We start from the raw sequence: 20,417 nt of genomic DNA on the forward strand, positions 1-20,417 counted from the left end.
CTCCCTCTCTCCTCTCTCTCTGTCTCCCTCTCTCTCCTCTTCTCTCTATCCCTTGTCTCTGTTTCTCCCTCTCTCTTCTTCCTTCCTCTCTCCAATCTGTCTCTCTCTGTGTCTCCCTCTCTCCCCTTCTCTCTCTCTCTATCCCTCTATCCTCTTTCACCATCCTGTTTACATGCTACCAGGCAGCCAGGTGTACAGTGGATAGACCACTGAAATTTGAGTATGGTTTTTCCAAGTTCATTTTCCATCTCAGACACACTAGCCACATGAGTCCTAGGCAAGTCACCTAACCTCTCTACAACCTCAGTTTTCTCCTCTGTAAAGTGGAGATAATAATAATAGCACCTTCCTCACAGAGTTGTTATGAGGACTGATTGGAATAATATTTGTAAACTGTTTTGCAAACCCAGTATAAAGGCCAACCATTATTATTGTTATTATTAACATAAAGTGTGAGGCTAGAATGTAAAGAGGCTTAAAGTGGACAAGTGGCAGGCTATGTTCTGCCAGTGGTTTTCCATGATCTCTGAGATCTCCCTCTGCTGTTCCACACATTCCTACTCATTTCTTATCTTGTGTTGTTTTTATAATCCCCGCTCCGTTTCTCAGTTGTACCTTATTCAGATGCTAACAGTCTCACCAAATGTATTTAGTCTTTAGAAACAACAGCAGAGGGGGCTGTTAAATTGAACCTACTGAAAACTAATGCCCCATGGGTCCCAATGGCCTAATAGTGCTCCAGGATCTTTTGTCTAGTGTAAGTTCAAACCTGGCCTCAGATACTTACTAGCTGTGTGACTCTGGGCAAGTCACTCAACCTGTTTGCCTCAGTTTCCTCATCTATAAAAGGCCATAATAATAGCACCTAACACCCCACCCTATCCCTACTCATTATTTTGCAGTTGGCTATAAATGTATTTTGAATTTGTTTACGTGTGTGTGTGTGTGTGTGTGTGTGTGTGTGTGTATTTCCTCCAATAAAATGTAAACTCCTTGAGAACAAGGCCTGTTTTAATTTTGTCCCTTTTTCCTGGCATATAATAGGTGCTTAATAAATGCTTGATGATTGATTGCATTCCAGCCAGCTTGGTGCTGATGAGAAAGCAGGCCATTTGGGACATATCATCATTGGTTCTGATCCCTCTCTTCAATTCATGGGTGACTTGTGAAAAAAGGGAGCAAAGTTAGCTACAGACTTATCTAGCTAGTCAGGAGTCAGAAATACTTTAAAACCAGTCTGGTTTCTGACCTCTTGGTAGGGTTGTTAAGAGGATAAAACAACAAGATGATATTTTTAAAGCAATTTGTAAATATAAATGCAAGCTATTATCACTCCTATCATCAAACCAAAAATAATAGTTTGTTAAAACTCCCAAAAGTGTTAGTAGTCATAAATAAGATCATTGCAACATGAATTGTTAAGGGGGCGTTGCTAAAAGGCAGGTGCCCCACCATTTGCTTCCCCTCCCATCTGCAGTAGAGACATAGAATGTTGGAGGTGGAAGGGACCCAAGTCCATTTTCTTGATGAAAAAACTGAGGCTCAGAGAGTTTTTCTTGAGATCACACAGTGACGACAGGAGTTTAAACCTGGTCTCTTGATATTGCATTCTTTTTTTTTTAAGCAATTGGGGTTAAGTAACTTGCTCAAGTTTACAAGGCCAGTTATTTCTGGGTGTGGTGCTAAGTATCTGAGCCCGGATTCGATCCCAGGTGATCCTGACACTGGGACCGGTGCTCTTACTCACTGTGCTACCTGGCCGCCCCCTGATATTGCATTCTTTCCTGGGCCCCCCCCTGCCCAAACCACCTTGCTTCCCAGAGTTATCCAGCTATCCCAATGGTGGCACCATCTATGAGGGCTTCATAAAAATGTCTGACAAAACTATCCCTCTTCTAGTTTCCCCGTGCTGTAACCTAAGTTCTGGGTTTTCATTTCCAAGCTTCCTAGGTCTACTTTCCCAACTCTTCAGGTTAAATTTCAATAAAACATGTTCTCCCAGTTTTGTATAATACCCAGGTGGGAACCACTGAGCAGCCCACACACAGCTTTTAGAGTCTTTGAAAAACTGTTTTCATTCTTTTTTCCTTTTTCCTTTGCAAGACACAAGGAGCTCACAACCGGTTTTTGTGGGCCTGAATTTATTGATAGTCAGGCCACAGTGTAATAGGCCACACTGAGCTGGGTTTTCAGTTTTCTCAAAGCTTTCTCAGCAGCTGGGTCCCTCAAAAGGCCTTTTGAGTGCTGGAGAAAACCTTTGAGGGGTTCAGATCAGACCGAATCAGAAGACGAGATAGAGTATTCTTTGCACATCCCCCAAATCACTATGGGTCTTTTTTCTTCAGGGTGTCCCCCACCCCCATAACACCGTCTCCACCCTTTTGCAGGTTCATTCACTCTCTCCTCAGTGTTCCCCTGCCCCTACACTCCCCCCACCCCCAGTCTTGCCCATCTTGTTCCTCTTCCCCAGTTTCATAATTGATTCTGGCTCATATGCTCGTGAATGGTATTTACCTGACATTCAAGGCCATCTATAATCAGGCCCAAACCAGCCCTTCCATCCAATTCTTCCTTTATTCCCTTAGGGGGCTTCTACTCTAGCTAAAATGGATTCCTTGTCATGCCTGAAACATACACTTCATTTTCCTACTTTCACTATTCTTCTACTTAGAAGACATCCCCATGTTGGTAGAGTGTGTGTGTGTGTGTGTGTGTGTATGCCACTTTAAGGTTTACTAAGAGCTTTATAATAATTAATATTATAATATTAATATTATAGTATACTAATATCTCATTTGATCTTCACAACAACCCTAGCAAGTAGGTGCTGTTATTATCCCTGTTTTACAGATGAGGAAACTAAGGCAGGCAAGTAAAAGGACTTGCCCACTTGCTTCTTCGTATTCCCTACAGTGTATGTAGTAGGTGTTTAATAACCATCACTTGCAGCAAGTTGATTCAAACATCAAATGGAAACACCAAATATGGGCACTCTAATCCCATCCCTGCCTTGGGAAAGTATTTGTATTGTCTTAGAGAAATTATTTCAATTTTCTTAAACTGTCAAATAAGAGGTACTGACTTCCCTTCTAGAGACATAGAATGTTGGAGGTGGAAAGGACCTGAGTCTATTTTCTTGATGAAAAAACTGAGGCTCCAAGAGTTTGTCTTGAGATCACACAGTGATGACTGGAGTTTAAACCTGGTCTCCCGATACTGCATTCATTCCCCACCCTGCCCTCCCACCCCCCAAACCACATTGCTTCCCAGAATTATCCCTCTAAGAAGGAACTGGGAAAATGGTCTTTGAGCCTATATGAAAAGAGTAAAAGTTTAGCACCACAGAGCTAGGGATAGTTAGCCAAACCAAACACTCATAAACCCAGAGATAACAGACTATCAAAGTGTTTATGCAGCTATGCTTCTTGCCAAGTTTTTTATGATCATCCTTAAAAAAAAAAAAAGAAGTAAACGCCAGCAGGACCCATGCCACCGTCACAGATGTGATTGCTTCAGTTGTGGTGTCACTGACCAGATCTCTGACCGCTCTCACTGAATACAGTGCAACTCCCGGTTCACCAGGCATTTAGGAATGAACATTTAGAAAATGCTTCCTTTGTGTCAGTGTGTAGAGACATAAGGCTGGGTGCATCTCATGCCTACATTCCCTTCTTTTTCCCCACCTGGCCCTAACCCGACTTAAGTCTCTTATCACCTTTCACCCAAACTATTTCAAGAACCTCTTAACTAGTCTCCCTCTCTCAAGTCTCTTCTCTTTTTTAATCCTTCCTTCATGCAAAAATTATCCTTAAATTATAAGTGTGACCATGGTACTCCCTGCTCAAGAAGCTTCAATGGTTCTCTGTTGTTTGTCCTTTGTTCTTGAAGAGGACCATGACAGCAGGGAGATGATGCCACAACATGCCGGTGAATTGGATTTAAGTGAGGGAGGGCTGTGCAACGTCACCAGCCTCACTTTCTCCTCCAGAGCCATCTGGAGATAGAGATCAGGATGACTGGAGATGGCCCTCCGATGGTTCTCTATTCTCCTTAGGACAAGCTATGAATTCCTCTGTTTGGTATTCAAAGCCCTTCACAATCTGTCTCCATCCTACCCTTCCAGGTTCATTACATACCATCCCTCTTTACACCTTTCTGACTTTCAGTGAAACTGGCATGCTTACTATCCCACAGAGACAACAACATTCCCTCTCTTCTGTCTCCATGCTTTTCCCCATGCTTAGACCTCTCATTCTTCTCAGCTCCAACTTTTAGAATTTCTACCCCTCTTCAAGGATTGACTCAAATGACATATTCTACTCCCTAGCCTCCCCCTCTCCCTCACCCTGAGACAGTTCCCCACCCTACCCCTGCTAATTATTTTGCAGTTGGCTATGAATATATTTTGAATTTGTTTACATGTATGTGTATGTGTATTTACCCAAATAAAATGTAAACTCCTTAAGAACAAGGCCTGTTTTAATTTTGTCCTTTTTGCCTGGCATGTAATAGGTGCTTAATAAATGCTTGATGATTGATTGCATTCCAGCCAGCTTGGTGCTGATGAGAAAGCAGGCCATTTGGGGCATATCATTGTTGGTTCTCACCCCTCTCTTCATTTCATGGGTGGTTTGTGAGAAAAGGGAGCAAAGTCAGCTACAGACTTATCTAGCTAGTCAGGGGTCAGAAATATTTTAAAACCACTCTGGTTTCTGACCTCTTGGTGGCATAGACCTATCTAGGCAGGAAAGTTCATTCTGTGGCTGGTGGTATTGAAAAGCATTTTCTGATCTGGTTGGTTACTCTATTTATGAGATGGCCACCGTGTAAGACAAGCCTCTTCTAGCACTAAAGGAATGTAAAGATAACATGAATTATAGGTGATCATTGCTGTCATTTTTCCCCTCTCAAGTTTATAAACCAAACATAAAGCAAGATTAAATGTTAAATCCCTTTCTGTACCACCTTCCCTCATTTTCCCTTTCTTCTTCCAGGGTTCTCCAAACATATATGATCATGAAGTTTGTATAGATGCTGAAGCTTTTTTGCCAGTCAATGATAACCTGATCACTACTGGTTAGTATGTTCAAGGGTGGTGGTTTTTTTTTTCCTTTGGCAAGAAGAGGTAGGTGTGCATGTGCTCCTGGTGATTGTGTGATATAAAGATAAAAAAAAGGCCCAGCCTATCTCAAAGCATTCTCCCCAGTGTCCTGGCAGAGTACGTAAACTTTCCATCATTATAGAAGGTGGACGGGATCTGGGAAATCATCAGATCCAACCTCATCATCTTCCAGATGAGCAAACAGATCCACGCTTTGCAAAGGGGTAAATAAATGTTTGTTCATTGTAAGTAGGGGTTGTTTTGTCCTTTTATCCCCAGAACAATGCCTGCACACAGTAGGCCCTTAATAAATAATTGCTTATTAATTCCTTGTCCAGAGTCAAACCAGATGGAAAGAAGCAGCCTTTCCGATTCCAAATCCTATGTTCTTTCCGCTATACCAGAAGGCCCCTAAAATATACATATGTATCATGGAAAGAGTGCTAGAGTTGGAGTCAGAGGATCCCAGCCCTGTCATGTACTCCCTATATGGCCTAAGTGATGCGGATTCTTAGGACCGCAGTTTTCTCATCTATGAAGTGGAGGCGTTGGAAGCCCTCTTGAGGTCTCTCCCAGAGAGCCATGATTCTGTGATCCTTTATTAGGAAGGTGTAGCACATTCTCTTCCTTAGCCCAGATCAAGCTGGGATGAGGGTAGGGGGTAATTTGTTGGGGTAGGTAGGTGGTGCAGTGAATAGGAAAGATCTGGAGAATGGTCCTGGGCCAGAGGCCTTACCCTAGGCAAGGGGCAGCAGGAAAAGACTGAACCTACTGAGATGAGAAGAAATAGTAAAAGTCATACTTCACCAGCCTTTTAATTTTGTTTCTGGTTTGTTTCTAGTTATTAGTATAATAGTGTCCAGGCTCCCTGCAGGCTGCATATTGACTGAGAAAACCACAAATCAACATTGTCTATGTCATGTTGTATTTTTCTTTTTCTTTTTTTTTTGTTCACCATTTTCCAGTTGCATTTTATGGTTTTGATTGCATTTTGGGAGTTTTGTGGGTTTCAAGTTTTGATACCTCTAGTCTAATAGACATCAGAGCAACTAGATAGGATAGTGTTGAGGCTTTGAAAAAGATGACTCAGGTGGTTCTTTTGAAGAGAGAGTTAATTTTCCAACATAATTTTCCAACACACACTGTGTGTGTGATGTAGTAGAAGTGGCATTGGACTTGGAATAAAATGAGCTGGCCTCAGTTTATCCCCTAGTAGCTATATGATTCTGTGCAAATCAATCCATTAAGCACTTGCTGTGTTCTTGGCACCATACTAAGATACTCTGGGGGTACAAATACAAGCAAAACGAAAGATAGTCCCTGCCTTCAGAGAGCTTACATTCTGATAGAGGAAGACAGAACATAAAAGGGGAGCTAGAAAGCAGGGTTTTGGAGGGTAAGAAGATCTTGGAGGAAGGCTGATCTGTACCCATCCTCTAAATGGAGTTTCTGGGGAAAAACTCACCAATGGGAGAAGGGACCTGAAGAGCAGAGTGAGATGGAAGCTGGGGCACGGGGGTTATGTCCCCAAAATTGATGGGCTCCCTGAATCTCAATTTCCATACCTGTAAAATAAGAATAATACTTGTGATATTTATCTCACAGGATCATCGTCATCAGGAAATTTCTATGTAAATCACAAAATTCTATCCATATGGGCCAGGATGATTATATCAGCCCATGTGTTCACAAAGATGCCGTTGATACCGCTCCAGTCAATGTTGAGGCTTTTCCCTGATCAGCCAGACTTGATTCAGATGGTTCCAGGGAATTGGCTCAGATGGAGCCATCCGCATTCCCATCTTGCCCCCAGTATCAAGTGATCTGTGTAGTTAAGATGATTGGCAGGAGTGAGGGTGTAATCTCTGGCTGCTAATTGATATCACTTTGAAGCAGTTGCCACTGAAGCAGGAGAGTAAATGTTCTTTTTTGAAATTTCATTGAAAGAGGGATGGCTAGGTGGAGCTGTGAATAGAGCACCGACCCTGGAGTCAGGAAGACCTGAGTTCAAATCCGGCCTCAGACACTTAACACAAAACTAGCCATGTGACCTTGGGCAAGTCACTTAACCCCAATTGCCCAACCTTCCCCCTCCAAAAAGAAAAAGAAAGAAATTTCATTTAAAGAAGGTCATAGATTTAGAACTGGAAGTGACCAGACCAGATGAGAAGATTGAGATTCTAAGATCTAGGACGTTTTCTTTTGTGATGTCTTGAAATGTGACATACAAGCTTTTTGTTTGGTCGTGGTTTGCAAGGAATATGATTTTTAAAATTATCTCTTGACCTGTTTTCTAACTCAGTTGTTCTTGATAAAAAATGCTATACATTTTCTTTTTTTTTTCAGTTCTTTGATTTTGTTGTAATTCTTCTTGTTGTTTTATGTAGATATCATGTTATACTTGCTCCATTTCTGTTTTTAAAGAAATCTGCTACTTAGGTAATAATAATAGCTAACATTTATATAGCACTTATTATATGTAAGCAAGTGCTTTGCCATCATTATCTCATTTGATCCTCATAATAACCTTCAGAGGAAGGTGCTAAGGACACTGAGGTTAAGTTACTTGCCCAGGATTGCACAGCTAGTAAACATATGAAGCTTTAATTCGAACTCAGGTCTTCCTAACTCCAGTCCCAGGGTTCTGTCCATTGCACAAGCTAAAGTTTTTTTCCTCTAACTTCTAAATCATTTTCTTTCAACTTCTAAACTGTTTTCTTTTCAGAGACAATTGGGGGTTGTGATTTGCCCAGGGTTACATAGCTAGTAAGTATCTAAGGCTGGATTTAATTCAGGTCTTCCTGACTCCAGGGCCTGTGCTCTATATACTTTGCCACCTAGTTACCCCAACTTCTAACCTATTTTCTAAACTATTTCCCTTTCACTTTTTTTCTCCTAAATTCTCATTTCATTTTTTATCTCTTTCTTCATTTCATCCTTCTTATAACCATTTTTTTCCGAGTCTGCTTTTGGTGGGGTTACTCTATTCTCTTGGGTTTATCTCTTGGGCTCCCCTTAAGCCATAATGTTTCTTAATTATGTTAATATTTTCTACTATTTACTCATATTTTCACAGTTCTTGGTTTGGGATTTTTGCATTCAGGAAAATCCCCTCTGCAACACAGATAAGTAGGGTAGGCTTTGTCTGGTTTCATCCCCTCTCTGTAAGAGGGCCGCCACCTCTGCCAGTCTAGATGAAGAAGCTTTTAGTCAGTAATAAACATTTATGAAGTCCCTGCTATGTGTCAAGAACTGTGCCTGAGGTCACAAAGAAAGGTAGCCGATGGTCCCTGCCCTCCAGGAGTCTACAATCTAATGGTTGCATTAGAGCCCACTCTCTGCTTAAATTCTTGACTCCTTTTTCAGTCTCCTACTGCCCCACCATGGTGTCAGGTCTTGGCTCATCTCTTTCTCCTTTTTGCACAGTCCTCATTTGAGAGTTGTTCCCTCTATTGGTTCTCACGAGCCCCAGTGAGATGTTGGACGACAGGTCTTAGGCCTCTTATACAGCCATTCCTGCCCTGGAACTCAGGGATTGAATTGGCCGTGTCTTCTGCCATTGCTTTGATGAATGCACAGATGGGTCCTGTATTCCTCTACAGTGACCCAAGGAGTCTGGTTCTCTTCCCTGCCTCTGATACGGTATCTGGCTTCAGCCCCTTGGTTATTGGAGCTGGCCCTGGTTCCCTGGCCCCTTGTTCAAGGGCCTTTTCTTTGAGGAAGTTTGGGATGGCTTCCCTCCTTTCTGCCTCTCTTGGCTTCCATCCTGTTTTCTGGAGTGTGCATGATTTTCCCTTGTGGTCTTCCTTTCTCTGCTGCTGGTTTAGCTGAGCTGGCATTGGCTTCCTTAATTCAGCCCCTCTATCAGCTTCCACCCTCTTCTGGTACAGCTTCAGACTGGATGGAATAGGTTACTTCAGTGTCTTTTCAGATTTTTCTATCATTGATCTTTTTTGGAGCTGTATTCAGATGTTTGCTAGAGTATGTATTAGGGAGTTGGGTTTCTCTGTAATTTTTCATAAGACCATATTAACTGGAAAGGATGAGTAATTAAGAATCATCTTTTCCTTTTTAAAAATTTTGTTTAGGGGCGGCTAGGTGGTGCAGTGAATAGAGCACTGGCCCTGGAGTCAGGAGGACCTGAGTTCAAATCCTGCCTCAGACACTTGACACACTTACTAGCCATGTGACTTTGGGCAAGTCACTTAACCCCAATTGTCCTCCAAAAAGCAAAAAAAAAAATTGTTTAGAATTCTCTCCCCCTCTCTCCAGCTCCTCCCCCACCCATTGAGAAGTCAAGAAATATAATACCCATTCTATATATATATATATGAAGTCATGCAAAATATTTCTATATTAGCCATGTAAAAAAAAAGCAATAAAAACAAAGTGAAGAAAATATGCTTCATTCTCTGCTCGGAGACCATCAGGCAGATAGCATTTTTTATCATGAGTCCCTTGGAATAGATCAGAATAGTTAAATCTTTCACAGTTGGTTATCATTACAATATTGCTGATACTGTGTACAATGTTCCAGGAGGTTCTGCTCCCTTCACTTTACATCAGGTTTTTCTGAAACTATCCCCCTCACCATTTCTTAACAGAGCAATAGCATTCTTTCACAGTAATATACCACAACTGACTCACAATCTCTTGCCGCTCTTCTCATTTCTTCCCTAGTATTGTATACACTCAATAAATAATATTGACTGGCTTTTGCTTTTAGGCACATTAGAACCATTATCTTCAGGGGTGGGGAACTTGTGCCTTCTTGAGACCACACTGGCCTTCTAAGTCCTTGGTTGTGGCCTTCTGACTGAGTCCAAGTTTTATAGAACAAATCCTTTTATTAAGGGGATTTGTTCTGTGAAGTTTGGATTCAGTCAAAGGGCTGCACTTGAGGACCTAGAGGGCCACATGTGGTCTTAAGACCACAGGTTCACCACCCCTGTCTTGAGCTCTAGAAGACATTAAAGGAGGAGACCTAGACTTTCTATACCCAATGAAAATCAGAACATGAGAGTTGTGTACCCAGCCCAACAACTAAGATTATAAGGGGAGCATAGATGACCATTTCAGTGACAGTTAGCATGGTGTTTACCAGAGCTGAGAGGGATAATTGTGAGAGGCAGAGATAAATAGACTTCTTTTGGCACTTGGTGGTACTGGAAGTTCTCCCAGTTTTCAAGGCCTGATTTAGGAAGCTTTTCTATTTGTCTCAGTGGTGTCTGTCTTCCTTTGATGTTTCCTTTTTGTGATGATTCGGTATTAACTGGGGCAGCCTTCTCTAGACAGAGAAGTTATTTCATTATTAGTGACATGTCAGGAAAAAAAACCAGAAATAGGAGATTGGTATTAGCCATTTTGTGGTTGATGAATAAAAATTGAACATCTTATGGTTGTGGCATTTATATATGTGTGTACCTGTCTGACTATGCGTCTTCCCTTCACTGTTGAAGAATGTAACTCACATTTTTATAGCCTCTAAGTTTTTATAAAAATCACTTTACTCTACAACAACCTTGTGATTGAGGACAAGTATTATCCCCATTTAACAGATGAGGAACTTAAGTGAAGTTGACTTACTTAGAGTGGCAGCTTTATATCAGACCCAAGTTTTCTGACTCAAAGATGAGAAGGAAAGGGGGAAGAAAGATTGAAGAACATTATACATATATATATATATATATATATATATATATATATAAATTTGTACAAAGTTTTCAGAAACTCAAGTGTTGAGATTCTGTAACGTTCCTCAGTGTCACATGAAAAGTCATTGGCTTTGACATACTTACTAGCCATGTGACTTTGGGCAAGTCACTTAACCCCAATTGCCCTCCAAAAAAGCAAAAACAAAAAAAAAAACTGGGGCGGTCAGGTAACACAGCAAGTAAGAGCACCGGCCCCTGAGTCAGGATGACCTGGGATCGAATCCAGGCTCAGACACTTAGCACCCACCCAGAAACACCTGGCTGTGTAACCTTGAGCAAGTTACTTAACCCCAATTGTTTAGGGGCAGCCAGGTAGTGCAGTGAATAAGAGCACCGGCCCCCGAGTCAGAATGACCTGAGATCGAATCTGGGCTCTGATACTTAGTGCCACACCCAGAAATAACTGGCCCTTGTAACCTTGAGCAAGTTACTTAACCCCAATTGCCTTAAAAAAAAAGTCATTGGCTGTGCTCAACTAAAACACCCCTGCTTTCATCCTAAATGAAGTCATATTTTGTTGAGATATAAAAAGTGTTCCAGCCATGTAATAGAATGTGGGGTGTTGGCTAGGCATTTTATGCTGGTCAGAGATTAAAAGGTGACTTGAGTTCCCACCTAACTGTGTGATAATTCTAAGTTTCTACCCAATGAGGTGATTGAGTGATGGTGTGATCATATTTTGGGGGTACCATTAGATGGCTTTTTAAGGGAGGCTAGACTAAATATAACCTTGTACCATGACGAGCCCTTTGGTCTATACTAACGTGAATTGCCTCATTAGTTCAAGAATTCATTTGTTTTTAGTCACATCTGACTCTTCATAACTTCATTTGGGGTTTTCTTGGCAAAGATACTGGAGTGGTTTGCCATTTCCTTCTCCAGCTCATTTTACAGATGAGGAAATTGAGATAAACAAGGTTAAATTACTTCCCCAGGGTTACACTGGTGTCTGAGGCTAGATTAGAACTCAGGAAGATGAGTCTTCCTTGCTCCATCAATCAATAAGATTTTTTTTCCCCACAACTATTTGAAAATTCTTGACAACTTTTCCCTTACCATTTCATACATTAGGACCTGTCTTTCTGGAGAATTGAAACTCCTTATTCATCTGACACCCCCAGAGAGAGAACATTATTTTTATAAAGATAGAAGCACCATAGTGTTGGGGATTCTAAAAAGTCATAACTTGGCCAAATTGTTTCTCTTTTCCTACATAACTCACATTGTACCGAGAAATAAAAAGTACTTTGGATATGTGTGGGTGTCCACAAACAGACCTTTTCAGGTCTCCAAGGTGAAGCATTTTAATGAATTCTTGGGCCTCTTTCCAGGATCAAGACCATCAGGAACCTACTGGTTATTTTTATATGGCCATTTTAGATTAAGGACCTGCCTTGACCAAAAAGTCCATCTCTATAGTGTCCTTTCTTAATGATTGCCTTCAGGTTCCTCAGTGGCCTGTCTATTTTTAACCAAACCACATCGTGTACCTTCTAATACGACAACCCTCTCCTCTACATATTCTAATAGGCATTTTCTCGATGGTATTCCTATCTGTTGCTCTTCTCAAAAAGCCATCAAGATGAGTTATTCTTAGGGGAAAATGCTAACGTAGAACTAAACCATGGGGTTTCCACCATCACTGTAGGCAGTCGGTAATTCTTTAGGTATGAACTGGGGGAAAAACAGTCACAATGAGAACACAGTAGATCCGTTCTTAGGTTGACTGTAATAGGCCTTTTTTCTCCCATTGGTAATACATGAGTCCCAGTAGCTCAGGCATTTGGTTAAAGTGGTTTGGTGTCTAGGCTTTTCAAAAGAAATGTAAGCTTAGATTTGGAACTGAAAGGTTCGTGGAATCATACATGCAGAGCTGCAAGAGACAGACCTCAGGGGCCACTTCTCTCAGCCCCCTCATTTTTTTTTTTTGTTTTGGAAACCTGAGGCTTAGTGTGGTTAGATTAAGTGTCTTCAATGGGACTTGAACTCATTTCCTCAGACTCTAGAGCCTTAGTCAGTCTTTCTAAGTTTCTAAGAGACCTTAGAGGTCATCTAGTCAGCCTCTCCCCTCATTTTACAGATGAGGAAACTGAAGTGTTGTATGGTTAAATGACTTGCCCAGGGTAACACAGTCCTTTAATTGTCTTAGGATAGCCCCTTCTTCCTCAGTTCTTTCCATTGTACCTATGGGCCTTAGAGGTCCTCTGCTGAAGCCTCTCTTCATTTTACAGATAAGGAAACTGACACCCAGGGAAGTTAGTGACTTATCTAAGGACACACAGGTATAATTGCCAAAGGTGTGATTCGAATCCAGGTCCTTTGACACAAGATCTAGCCCTCTTTCCGCTGTGTCATTTTGCCTCTCGAGGAAGACGTTTAAAGCTAAAAAAGGTTTTATCCTTTGTCCATTTTATGCCAATGAGCCAAAGTGGACAGAAAATAAGGGGCAGTTAGGTGGTGCAGTAGGTAGAACACTGGGCCTGGAGTCAGGAAGACTCATCTTCCTGAGTTCATATGTGATTTCAGACACTAGTTGTGTGACCCTGGATAAGTCACTTAACCCTGTTTGCCTCAGTTTATTATCTATAAAATGAGCTGGAGAAGGAAATGGCAAATCACTCCAGTATCTGCCAAGAAAGCCACTAAGAGTCAGAGAGCACTGAATTAACTCAACAACAACAAACAGGAAATTAAATTAAATTCTTCGAGTCATTTTTCAGGCTTGATCATAGGTAGTGTTCTAAGGACCCACTTTCTGTCCTGTTGGTGACTTTCTCTAAGTGCATCTGGTAGGCAGTTGAGTGCTTATGGTGCTTTTATAATCTAGGGAAACTATTCATAGGATCATAGATCTACAGAGACATTTGGAAAGTGCTGGAAGGCCTGTGTGACATTTTCTCTCCTTTTCCAGGGAGCCTCTTTGATTTTTCTCTTTTTCTGAGTCACAGGCAAAGGTCTGGTGGGATCAGGTCTCTAAAGCAGTAAGCTTCGGTCAGCCTGGTCTCCTCTGGAGCTCCCTGCTTTCTTGGCCAGCTGGCGGGCTCCAGATATAGCTGAGATGCCCTTTTCCCTCCAGCCAGCTGGCCTAGAAGGGCGGTATGTGGATGGGGTTATTTTCACCCTCCATTCTTTCAGAAGCTATAAATCTATATAGGTGATGTCCCTTCCTCACAGCTCAGTGGGGAAGCCTCAGAGCCAATTTGGGAGTAAATCAGAACTCTCCAAAGGGCTGTGCAAGTAGTTTCATGTCATTGGATCTGATACAGGCTATTCCTGACCATCTTGTTGGCTGTGGGAGTTTCTGAGCACAGCAACCTTTGTGTGTTTTTAGTCTGGAGGATTTTATCTGTAGACTTTGTTCCTTGCCAGAAGGGGAGAAGAAACCACATACAAGTGAATTTAAGCCTTTTGTTTTTAAATGCACCAACTAATATCTTGAAGAAGGAAATTAACTGTTTTAGAGATTGTGGGGAACTTATTTTCAAGTGCCTCTTCCCAGGAACCCAGAGCAAAAATTCTTTACTGGGGTTCCAAGAATTTTTCTTTAATACTTTGATAACATAATTAGTTTCGTTTGTTACTATATATGCATGTAAAAAAAACTGTTGGGGCAGCCATGTGGCACAGTGGATAGAGTACCAGTCCTGACGTCAGGAAGATCCGAGTTCAAATCTGGCCTCGGACACTTACTAGCTGTGTGACCTTGGGCAACTCACTTAACCCCGATTGCCTCCACAAAAAAAAAAAAAGCAAACCCCAAACTTTATTCTTTACTGGAAGGCTGTGGTGCTGGCAGACCTCTTGAGCTTAAGAATTCTGAACTTCAGGGGGCTAAGCCAATCTGGTGTCTTCATTAAGTCTAGCCTCAAAAGTGTGGACCCTTTGTGGGATGTATGGGGTGGAATCAGAAGTTTGGGGGAGGAAGGATGCACCAGGATGCGTAAGGAAGGACGAACCATCCCAGGTCAGAAACAAAACCGGTCAAAGTACCCAAACCCATGCAAAGTAGGATTGTCTCATGAGTAGCCCCTTAAATTTCTAACTTGAGTGAGTTTGGGAGGCCCGGTCTTTTTTTTTTCCCTTTTCTAATCTAAAATAAATAAAAGCATTCTTCTGAGGGCCACAGCTTTAACCAGACTGCCAGAGGAGTCCAAGATATCAAAAATTTGATTGAGAACTCCTGCCACAAGACAAAGAGGAAGGCTGCTCCAGGGCGCATTTCACTGTTAGGTCAGGAGATGTTGTTTGGTTACCTGCAGGTAGAGGATAGAAGTTAAGCAAGGTTTACAGAGCTATAGCACATTTTACAAAACAATCACTTTTTCAGCAGAACATAAACCCCGTTTTGTATTTTTGAGCACATCATATTCGTGGGAGAATCAGAAAATAAGCTGGGTCACAGTGAACATACGGGGACAGGTTTCTCTAAGCAGCCATCTTGTCCCTGTAATTTACATGGAGTTGAGCCCAGTTTGTAGGAGAGGACACAGGTCATCAATCCTCCCTCAGGGAGAGAAGGCTAACCTTACTTCTTGTGCTACAAGGTTAGGTACTGAGGACAGCGGAGAAGGCACCTACGTGCACATTAGGAACAAGGCAACTGTTAAAATGTTACCATGTGTTACAATGTTACAGTAGCTTGGGTTCAGGTCCCACCTCTGATGCCTACTACCTGTGGGATCTTGCACAACTTACCTTGCCTCCCAAGGCCTCAGTTTCCCCATTTGTAAAATGAGGGGATTAGACTAGAAGCCATACATTTCTCTCCCCCTATCCCCCAATCTTTTCCAACTCAAGATGTATGATCCTCATGAGAAAAAGCTAGTCCTCTCATACCCCAACTCACAGGTTGATGAAAGCGCATAAAAAATGAAGTCTTTCCTTCCTTCTTTGGGGTTCCATTCATAACTAGCAGGTGGTCCGTGAAATGAGGGTGTTAAACCCTCAGGTCTATTCCATTTGTTGTAAGGATTAAATGAGATAATCTGTATCAAGTGCTTTGCAGACCATAAGACACCATGTAAATGCCGGCTATCATTTTATTTGTCATTTTTATTATTCACAACAAACACGACATTAATCATTCTCTACAGAGAATCTGTGATTTCTCTAGGTTCTGTTTTATTCATTCAGTAAGCTCATTCTAAAGTGACATTTAGGCAAACCAGTTTTAGTCCAGTTGGTATTCTGGTTGGGTGCAGAATGTCATTCCGAAGAGGGACAAAGAGATAACATCTGTAGCTTATCCCAGCTTGCAGCTCCGTTCTTAGAATTGCTGGCATCCAGCCTGGCACACACTGTTCACTCTGTTCTAGAGGCCTAACAGGTACCTCTAAAGTCTCCATCCTCAGGATCATCCCAGTAGAGCAAGGGAGCAAGCATAGACTGTTCTGGTCAGTATTGATTGGTGTTTCGATCAGTATGGTATTTAAACTCTCCCTGGAACTGTATTGTTTACTCGTTTTAAATCTCATAACTTTAGAGTCAGTGATGAAATATTGACAGTTTGCTGCCCACTTCCTCCTCCACCCTTTTCACAAGTTCAGTCATACAAAATACCAATAAATTGACCCTCCTCCCATCCCCACCCCCTTCCTCTCTTCCAGATGCCCATCCCCTCTCTCAGGTGTTAGCTGTTGGTTTGCTGATTGTTTTCCAACAGAACTTCTCACTGAGGCTGTATAACTGGGCTCCATTCACATTTGTTGGGGAGTTGAAGTGTGCATAGGACTGTGCTAAGGCTGTGGGAGAGACAGATTAAAATGAGATGGGATCGCTGCCCTCATCAAACACTGCTAACCACCAAACTCCTATGTCTGAGACTACCCGTGTTCCTTCTCTTGGTGATTAGACCCCTATCCAGGAAACCTGGACTAATAAATACATGGAAATTTAGCCTCCCTCTACCCCAGGGCAAGTGACTTAATCTCTGCCTGCCTTGGTTTCTTCAGCCCTAAAATGAGGATAGCAACTGGGCAGGGTTGTTGTGAGGATCAAATGAGGTAATATTTGCAAAAAGCACTTAGCACCATGCCTGGCACATAGTAGGTACAACATATTTATTCCTTTGCCCCTTCTCCCCCCCACCCCAGGCTTAGCTGATTTTCCTGCTTAGAGGGACCCACCCTCCCTAGCTCTGTTTCCCCTCCATTTGCCTCTTTTCCTCCTAATCTCCATGGCTTCCTAGTGTACAATGTACCCATTTCTCAGATGATTATGCCAGCAAGTCTCTGGTGGGCTTCAGTCTTGGAGAGCTAGCTAAGAACAACCCCCAGGCTTTTTCTTCTCTCCTGGTGGTCCCACCTTCTCTCTACTGGTGCCCTTCCTTGTCTTTCTCCTTGCCATCAGCCCCCACCCAGGGTGGAGGGAAAACTTTGCTCACATACCCCAAGGTCCACCATTCCTTGGGAGAGGGGGAAGAAGGTACAGTCCTAGTCTACAACCAGAATTACACAGTATTACCTTAAGCAGAGGACTAGAGGGGTACAAAATTAAATACTCTGAGAAAGCCAAAGGGGAAGGAAAATCCTTGGGGGGAGGAGGGGCACAAAGGGAGGTTGATTCAAGGAGGGAACATTCCTGTTAGATTGTTTTTAAAGTTAATAGTTCCTTTTAATGATCAGTAAATAAGAAAAATATATAATTTAGTATAAAATAATTTAAAATGCCCTTTTGTAATGTTTAGGTTCCCTTCGTTTTTGGATGCTTAGGCTTGTATGTGTGTGTGTGTTTGCTTGTAGAGTCCTGTTAGATTTTAAAGGAAGGTATCAGAGATCATTCCACAAATAGGGAATGGCTAAATTGTGGGAGAGATGAAAAGCTAAAGTGAGAAGACAGTGGTCACCACCCTCATGGAGGGGACAAATATTGATCACTATGTTACCTTGTGTCAAAGACTTACGGTGCATGCTTATTTCTGGAGATGCTCTCATTCTCTTGACCCTTTCTTCCTGAGTGGAGGCATTAAAGTTCAGAGTGTTTCAGGGGCTGAGAATAGTCTTTTTTTAAAAAGGTAGGGAGAAGATAAAGGTGAATTGAATATATGAGTTGATTCAATTCAAAAATAAAGCCTTCCAATCAACCTTCTCCAAAGAAGGCATTAAAAATATACCACCCTAGGTGGCTCAGTGGATAGGATGCTGGGCCTGGAGTCAGGAAGAGGCATTTAATGAGTTCAGATTTGGCCTCAGACACTAACTGTGTGACCCTGGGCAAGTCACTAAATCCTGTTTGTGTCAGTTTCATCATCTGTAAAATGAGCTGGAGAAGGAAATGGCCAACTGCTTCAGGATCTCTACCAAGAAAACCCCAAATGGGCTCACAAAGACTTGGACACAACTGGAAAAAGGACTAAACAATAACAACCTACTACCTTGATCTTGAACGAAGAATTCACATCAAGGAATAATATGAAATAAATTGGAAAAGGTGACAGAAGATTATAAAAGGCCTTCATTCCAAGAGAAAAGAGTTTAAACTTTCCTTGATAAGAAACTACTGAAGATTTTTGACGTAACTCTGTGTGCAAGAGAAAAAGAGAGAGAGAGAAGGAGGGAGGGAGTACAGGGAGCATTCCTTAAGTGCTCACTATGTGCCAGGCCATGTATAAGAAAACAAGATATTTCCTGCCCTCAGAGAGCTTCCACTCTAATGGGGGAAGAATATACATAAAGGAGACCTGGTCAGGGTATGGAAAATTTGGGAGAAGTAGAGGCCTGGTTCTGGGTGAGATAAGAGGAAGGCTCAACGTCTAGTGCCCCAGTTATAACAGTCCAAGGTCCTGGGGCCGAGGAGCAGAAATGATGGTCAAGGTGCTGGCAGCCCATTGTGGAAATGGCATAAAGAAGCTCGTCCTTGCAGCATAGTTAGGTTATGCATCTTATTATATATAATGTTATGTCAAGCTGAATCTTGGCAAGGCCCCAAAGCAGAAACCCACAGGATTTTCTCTAAGCTTAAGGGTAATGAATGGTATGTTTTTAATGCTTTCTTTGGAGAAGATTGATTGGAGAGCTTTGTTTTTTAATCCGAGCAGCTTCCATAGTCAATTCACCTTTACCTTCCCATCTTCCTACTTTTCTCAGACTTAGAAGTGGAGCTTAGCCCTTGACTCGAAGAAACTAGCTAGAAAACAGATGTTCCTACTTTCAGCATTTAAGAAGATTTTATTTTATTTTATTTTTTATTTCATTTGCCCTCACACAAGGAATTTGCAATATTTTCTTTTCAAGTCAGACCCCCACGGCTAGGGAAATTTAAGTGAGAGCAAATTCTGCCCTTCCTTGAGGTCATTGGCATTTCTTTTTCAACTTTCCCTATACCTCAGCACTGACTCTCCTACTTTTTCTTTTAATCTTTATTGACATCATTTGTTTTTGTCACCCTCATTTCCATAAATATTCCTCTCCCCTCTACCAAGGTCACCTCTTGTAACAAAGAATAAAAAAGAAAAACAGGGGGAAAAGTAGTTCAACAAAACTAGCCATCACATCAGCTGATTATACAGTGTATACAACATTTCACACCCATAGCTCCCCACCTCCAGAGGGGTGTATGCATTTTAAAATTTCCTCTTCTTCATCCACTCCCCCTTTTTTAAAGAGCATATTAATCTACACGAACTTTTCTCAGAGAAATTGTTGTCTAGGTTGGGGGGGAACCATGAAAGCTCTCTGCCTGAGAAAGGATCTGGGGGTTTTATCCCATCTCACTTTAACCATCCCCCCTGTGGCTTTAGCACAGTCCTATTTGATTTGATAGAGCCTTCCCAGACCAATGTATGGTTTTGGTTCCACAGTTAAATTCTCCAAGCATTTATCAAATGCCTGCTGTGTGCTCTGCAGGCATCATGCTTGGTCCCTGAGGACATAAAAGCAAAAATGCAGTAGTTTCTTCCCTCAAGGAGTTTACGTGATGGGCATAGGCAGGGACCAGAAACAAAATATACACAAAAGAATTCTGGGAGGTGGGCACTAGCAATGGGTGTCAATATGGGTTTCCTGTAAGAGTTGATATTTGAGTTGGACTTTAAAGGAAACCAGGGATTCTCTGAGGCAGAGATGAGGTCAGAGTGCATCCAGGCAGGGAGGACAGACAGTATGTGGAAAGATATCAAGATGAGAGATATAACATGTTTGGTATGGAGAACAGTGAGCAGGCCAGTTTGACTGGAATGACCAATGCACAAAGGAGAATAATGGGCAGGAAGCTTTGGGAGGCGAGAGTTCTCTGTAGTCCAAGCATCATGTCACATATAGACTCTAGGTGGCTCAGTGGATAGAGAACTAGACCTGGAGTTAGGAAGACCTGAGTTCAAATTCTGTGGCTATTTCCTAGCTGTATGCCCCTGGGCAAGTCACTTGACCTTTCAGCCTCAGTTTCCTCATCTCTAAGATAGTATAAGAACAGCACCTCTTATGTTGTAAGGATCAATGAGATCACATATATTGAGGGCTTGTCAAGCTGTAAAAGCACCATGTAAATATTTTGCTAAAGAACTGAAGTTCAGTTCTTGCTGTTCCTTGTCCAAACATTTTATTTTATTTTTGCTTTTTTTTGGAGGGGGGACGGCAGGGCAAATGGGGTTAAGTGACTTGCTTAAG

The 20,417-nt window shown here is 42.0% G+C and overlaps 1 protein-coding gene across 1 annotated transcript in view; it reads left to right on the forward strand.

Moving 5' to 3' along the window:
• Nucleotides 1-20,417, forward strand: part of GALM (galactose mutarotase) — a 62,993-nt gene that overhangs the window by 16,309 nt on the left and 26,267 nt on the right. The window contains exon 4 of the mRNA XM_069108601.1: nucleotides 4,995-5,076. Coding sequence (XP_068964702.1) covers nucleotides 4,995-5,076 — 82 coding nt within the window. The remainder of the gene's footprint in view (nucleotides 1-4,994; nucleotides 5,077-20,417) is intronic.

Source organism: Petaurus breviceps, unplaced genomic scaffold, assembly GCF_028583685.1.
Source record: "Petaurus breviceps papuanus isolate PSGF00001 unplaced genomic scaffold, PetGlider_PUasm1.0 90407, whole genome shotgun sequence".
In the NCBI taxonomy this organism is placed as follows: domain Eukaryota; kingdom Metazoa; phylum Chordata; class Mammalia; order Diprotodontia; family Petauridae; genus Petaurus; species Petaurus breviceps.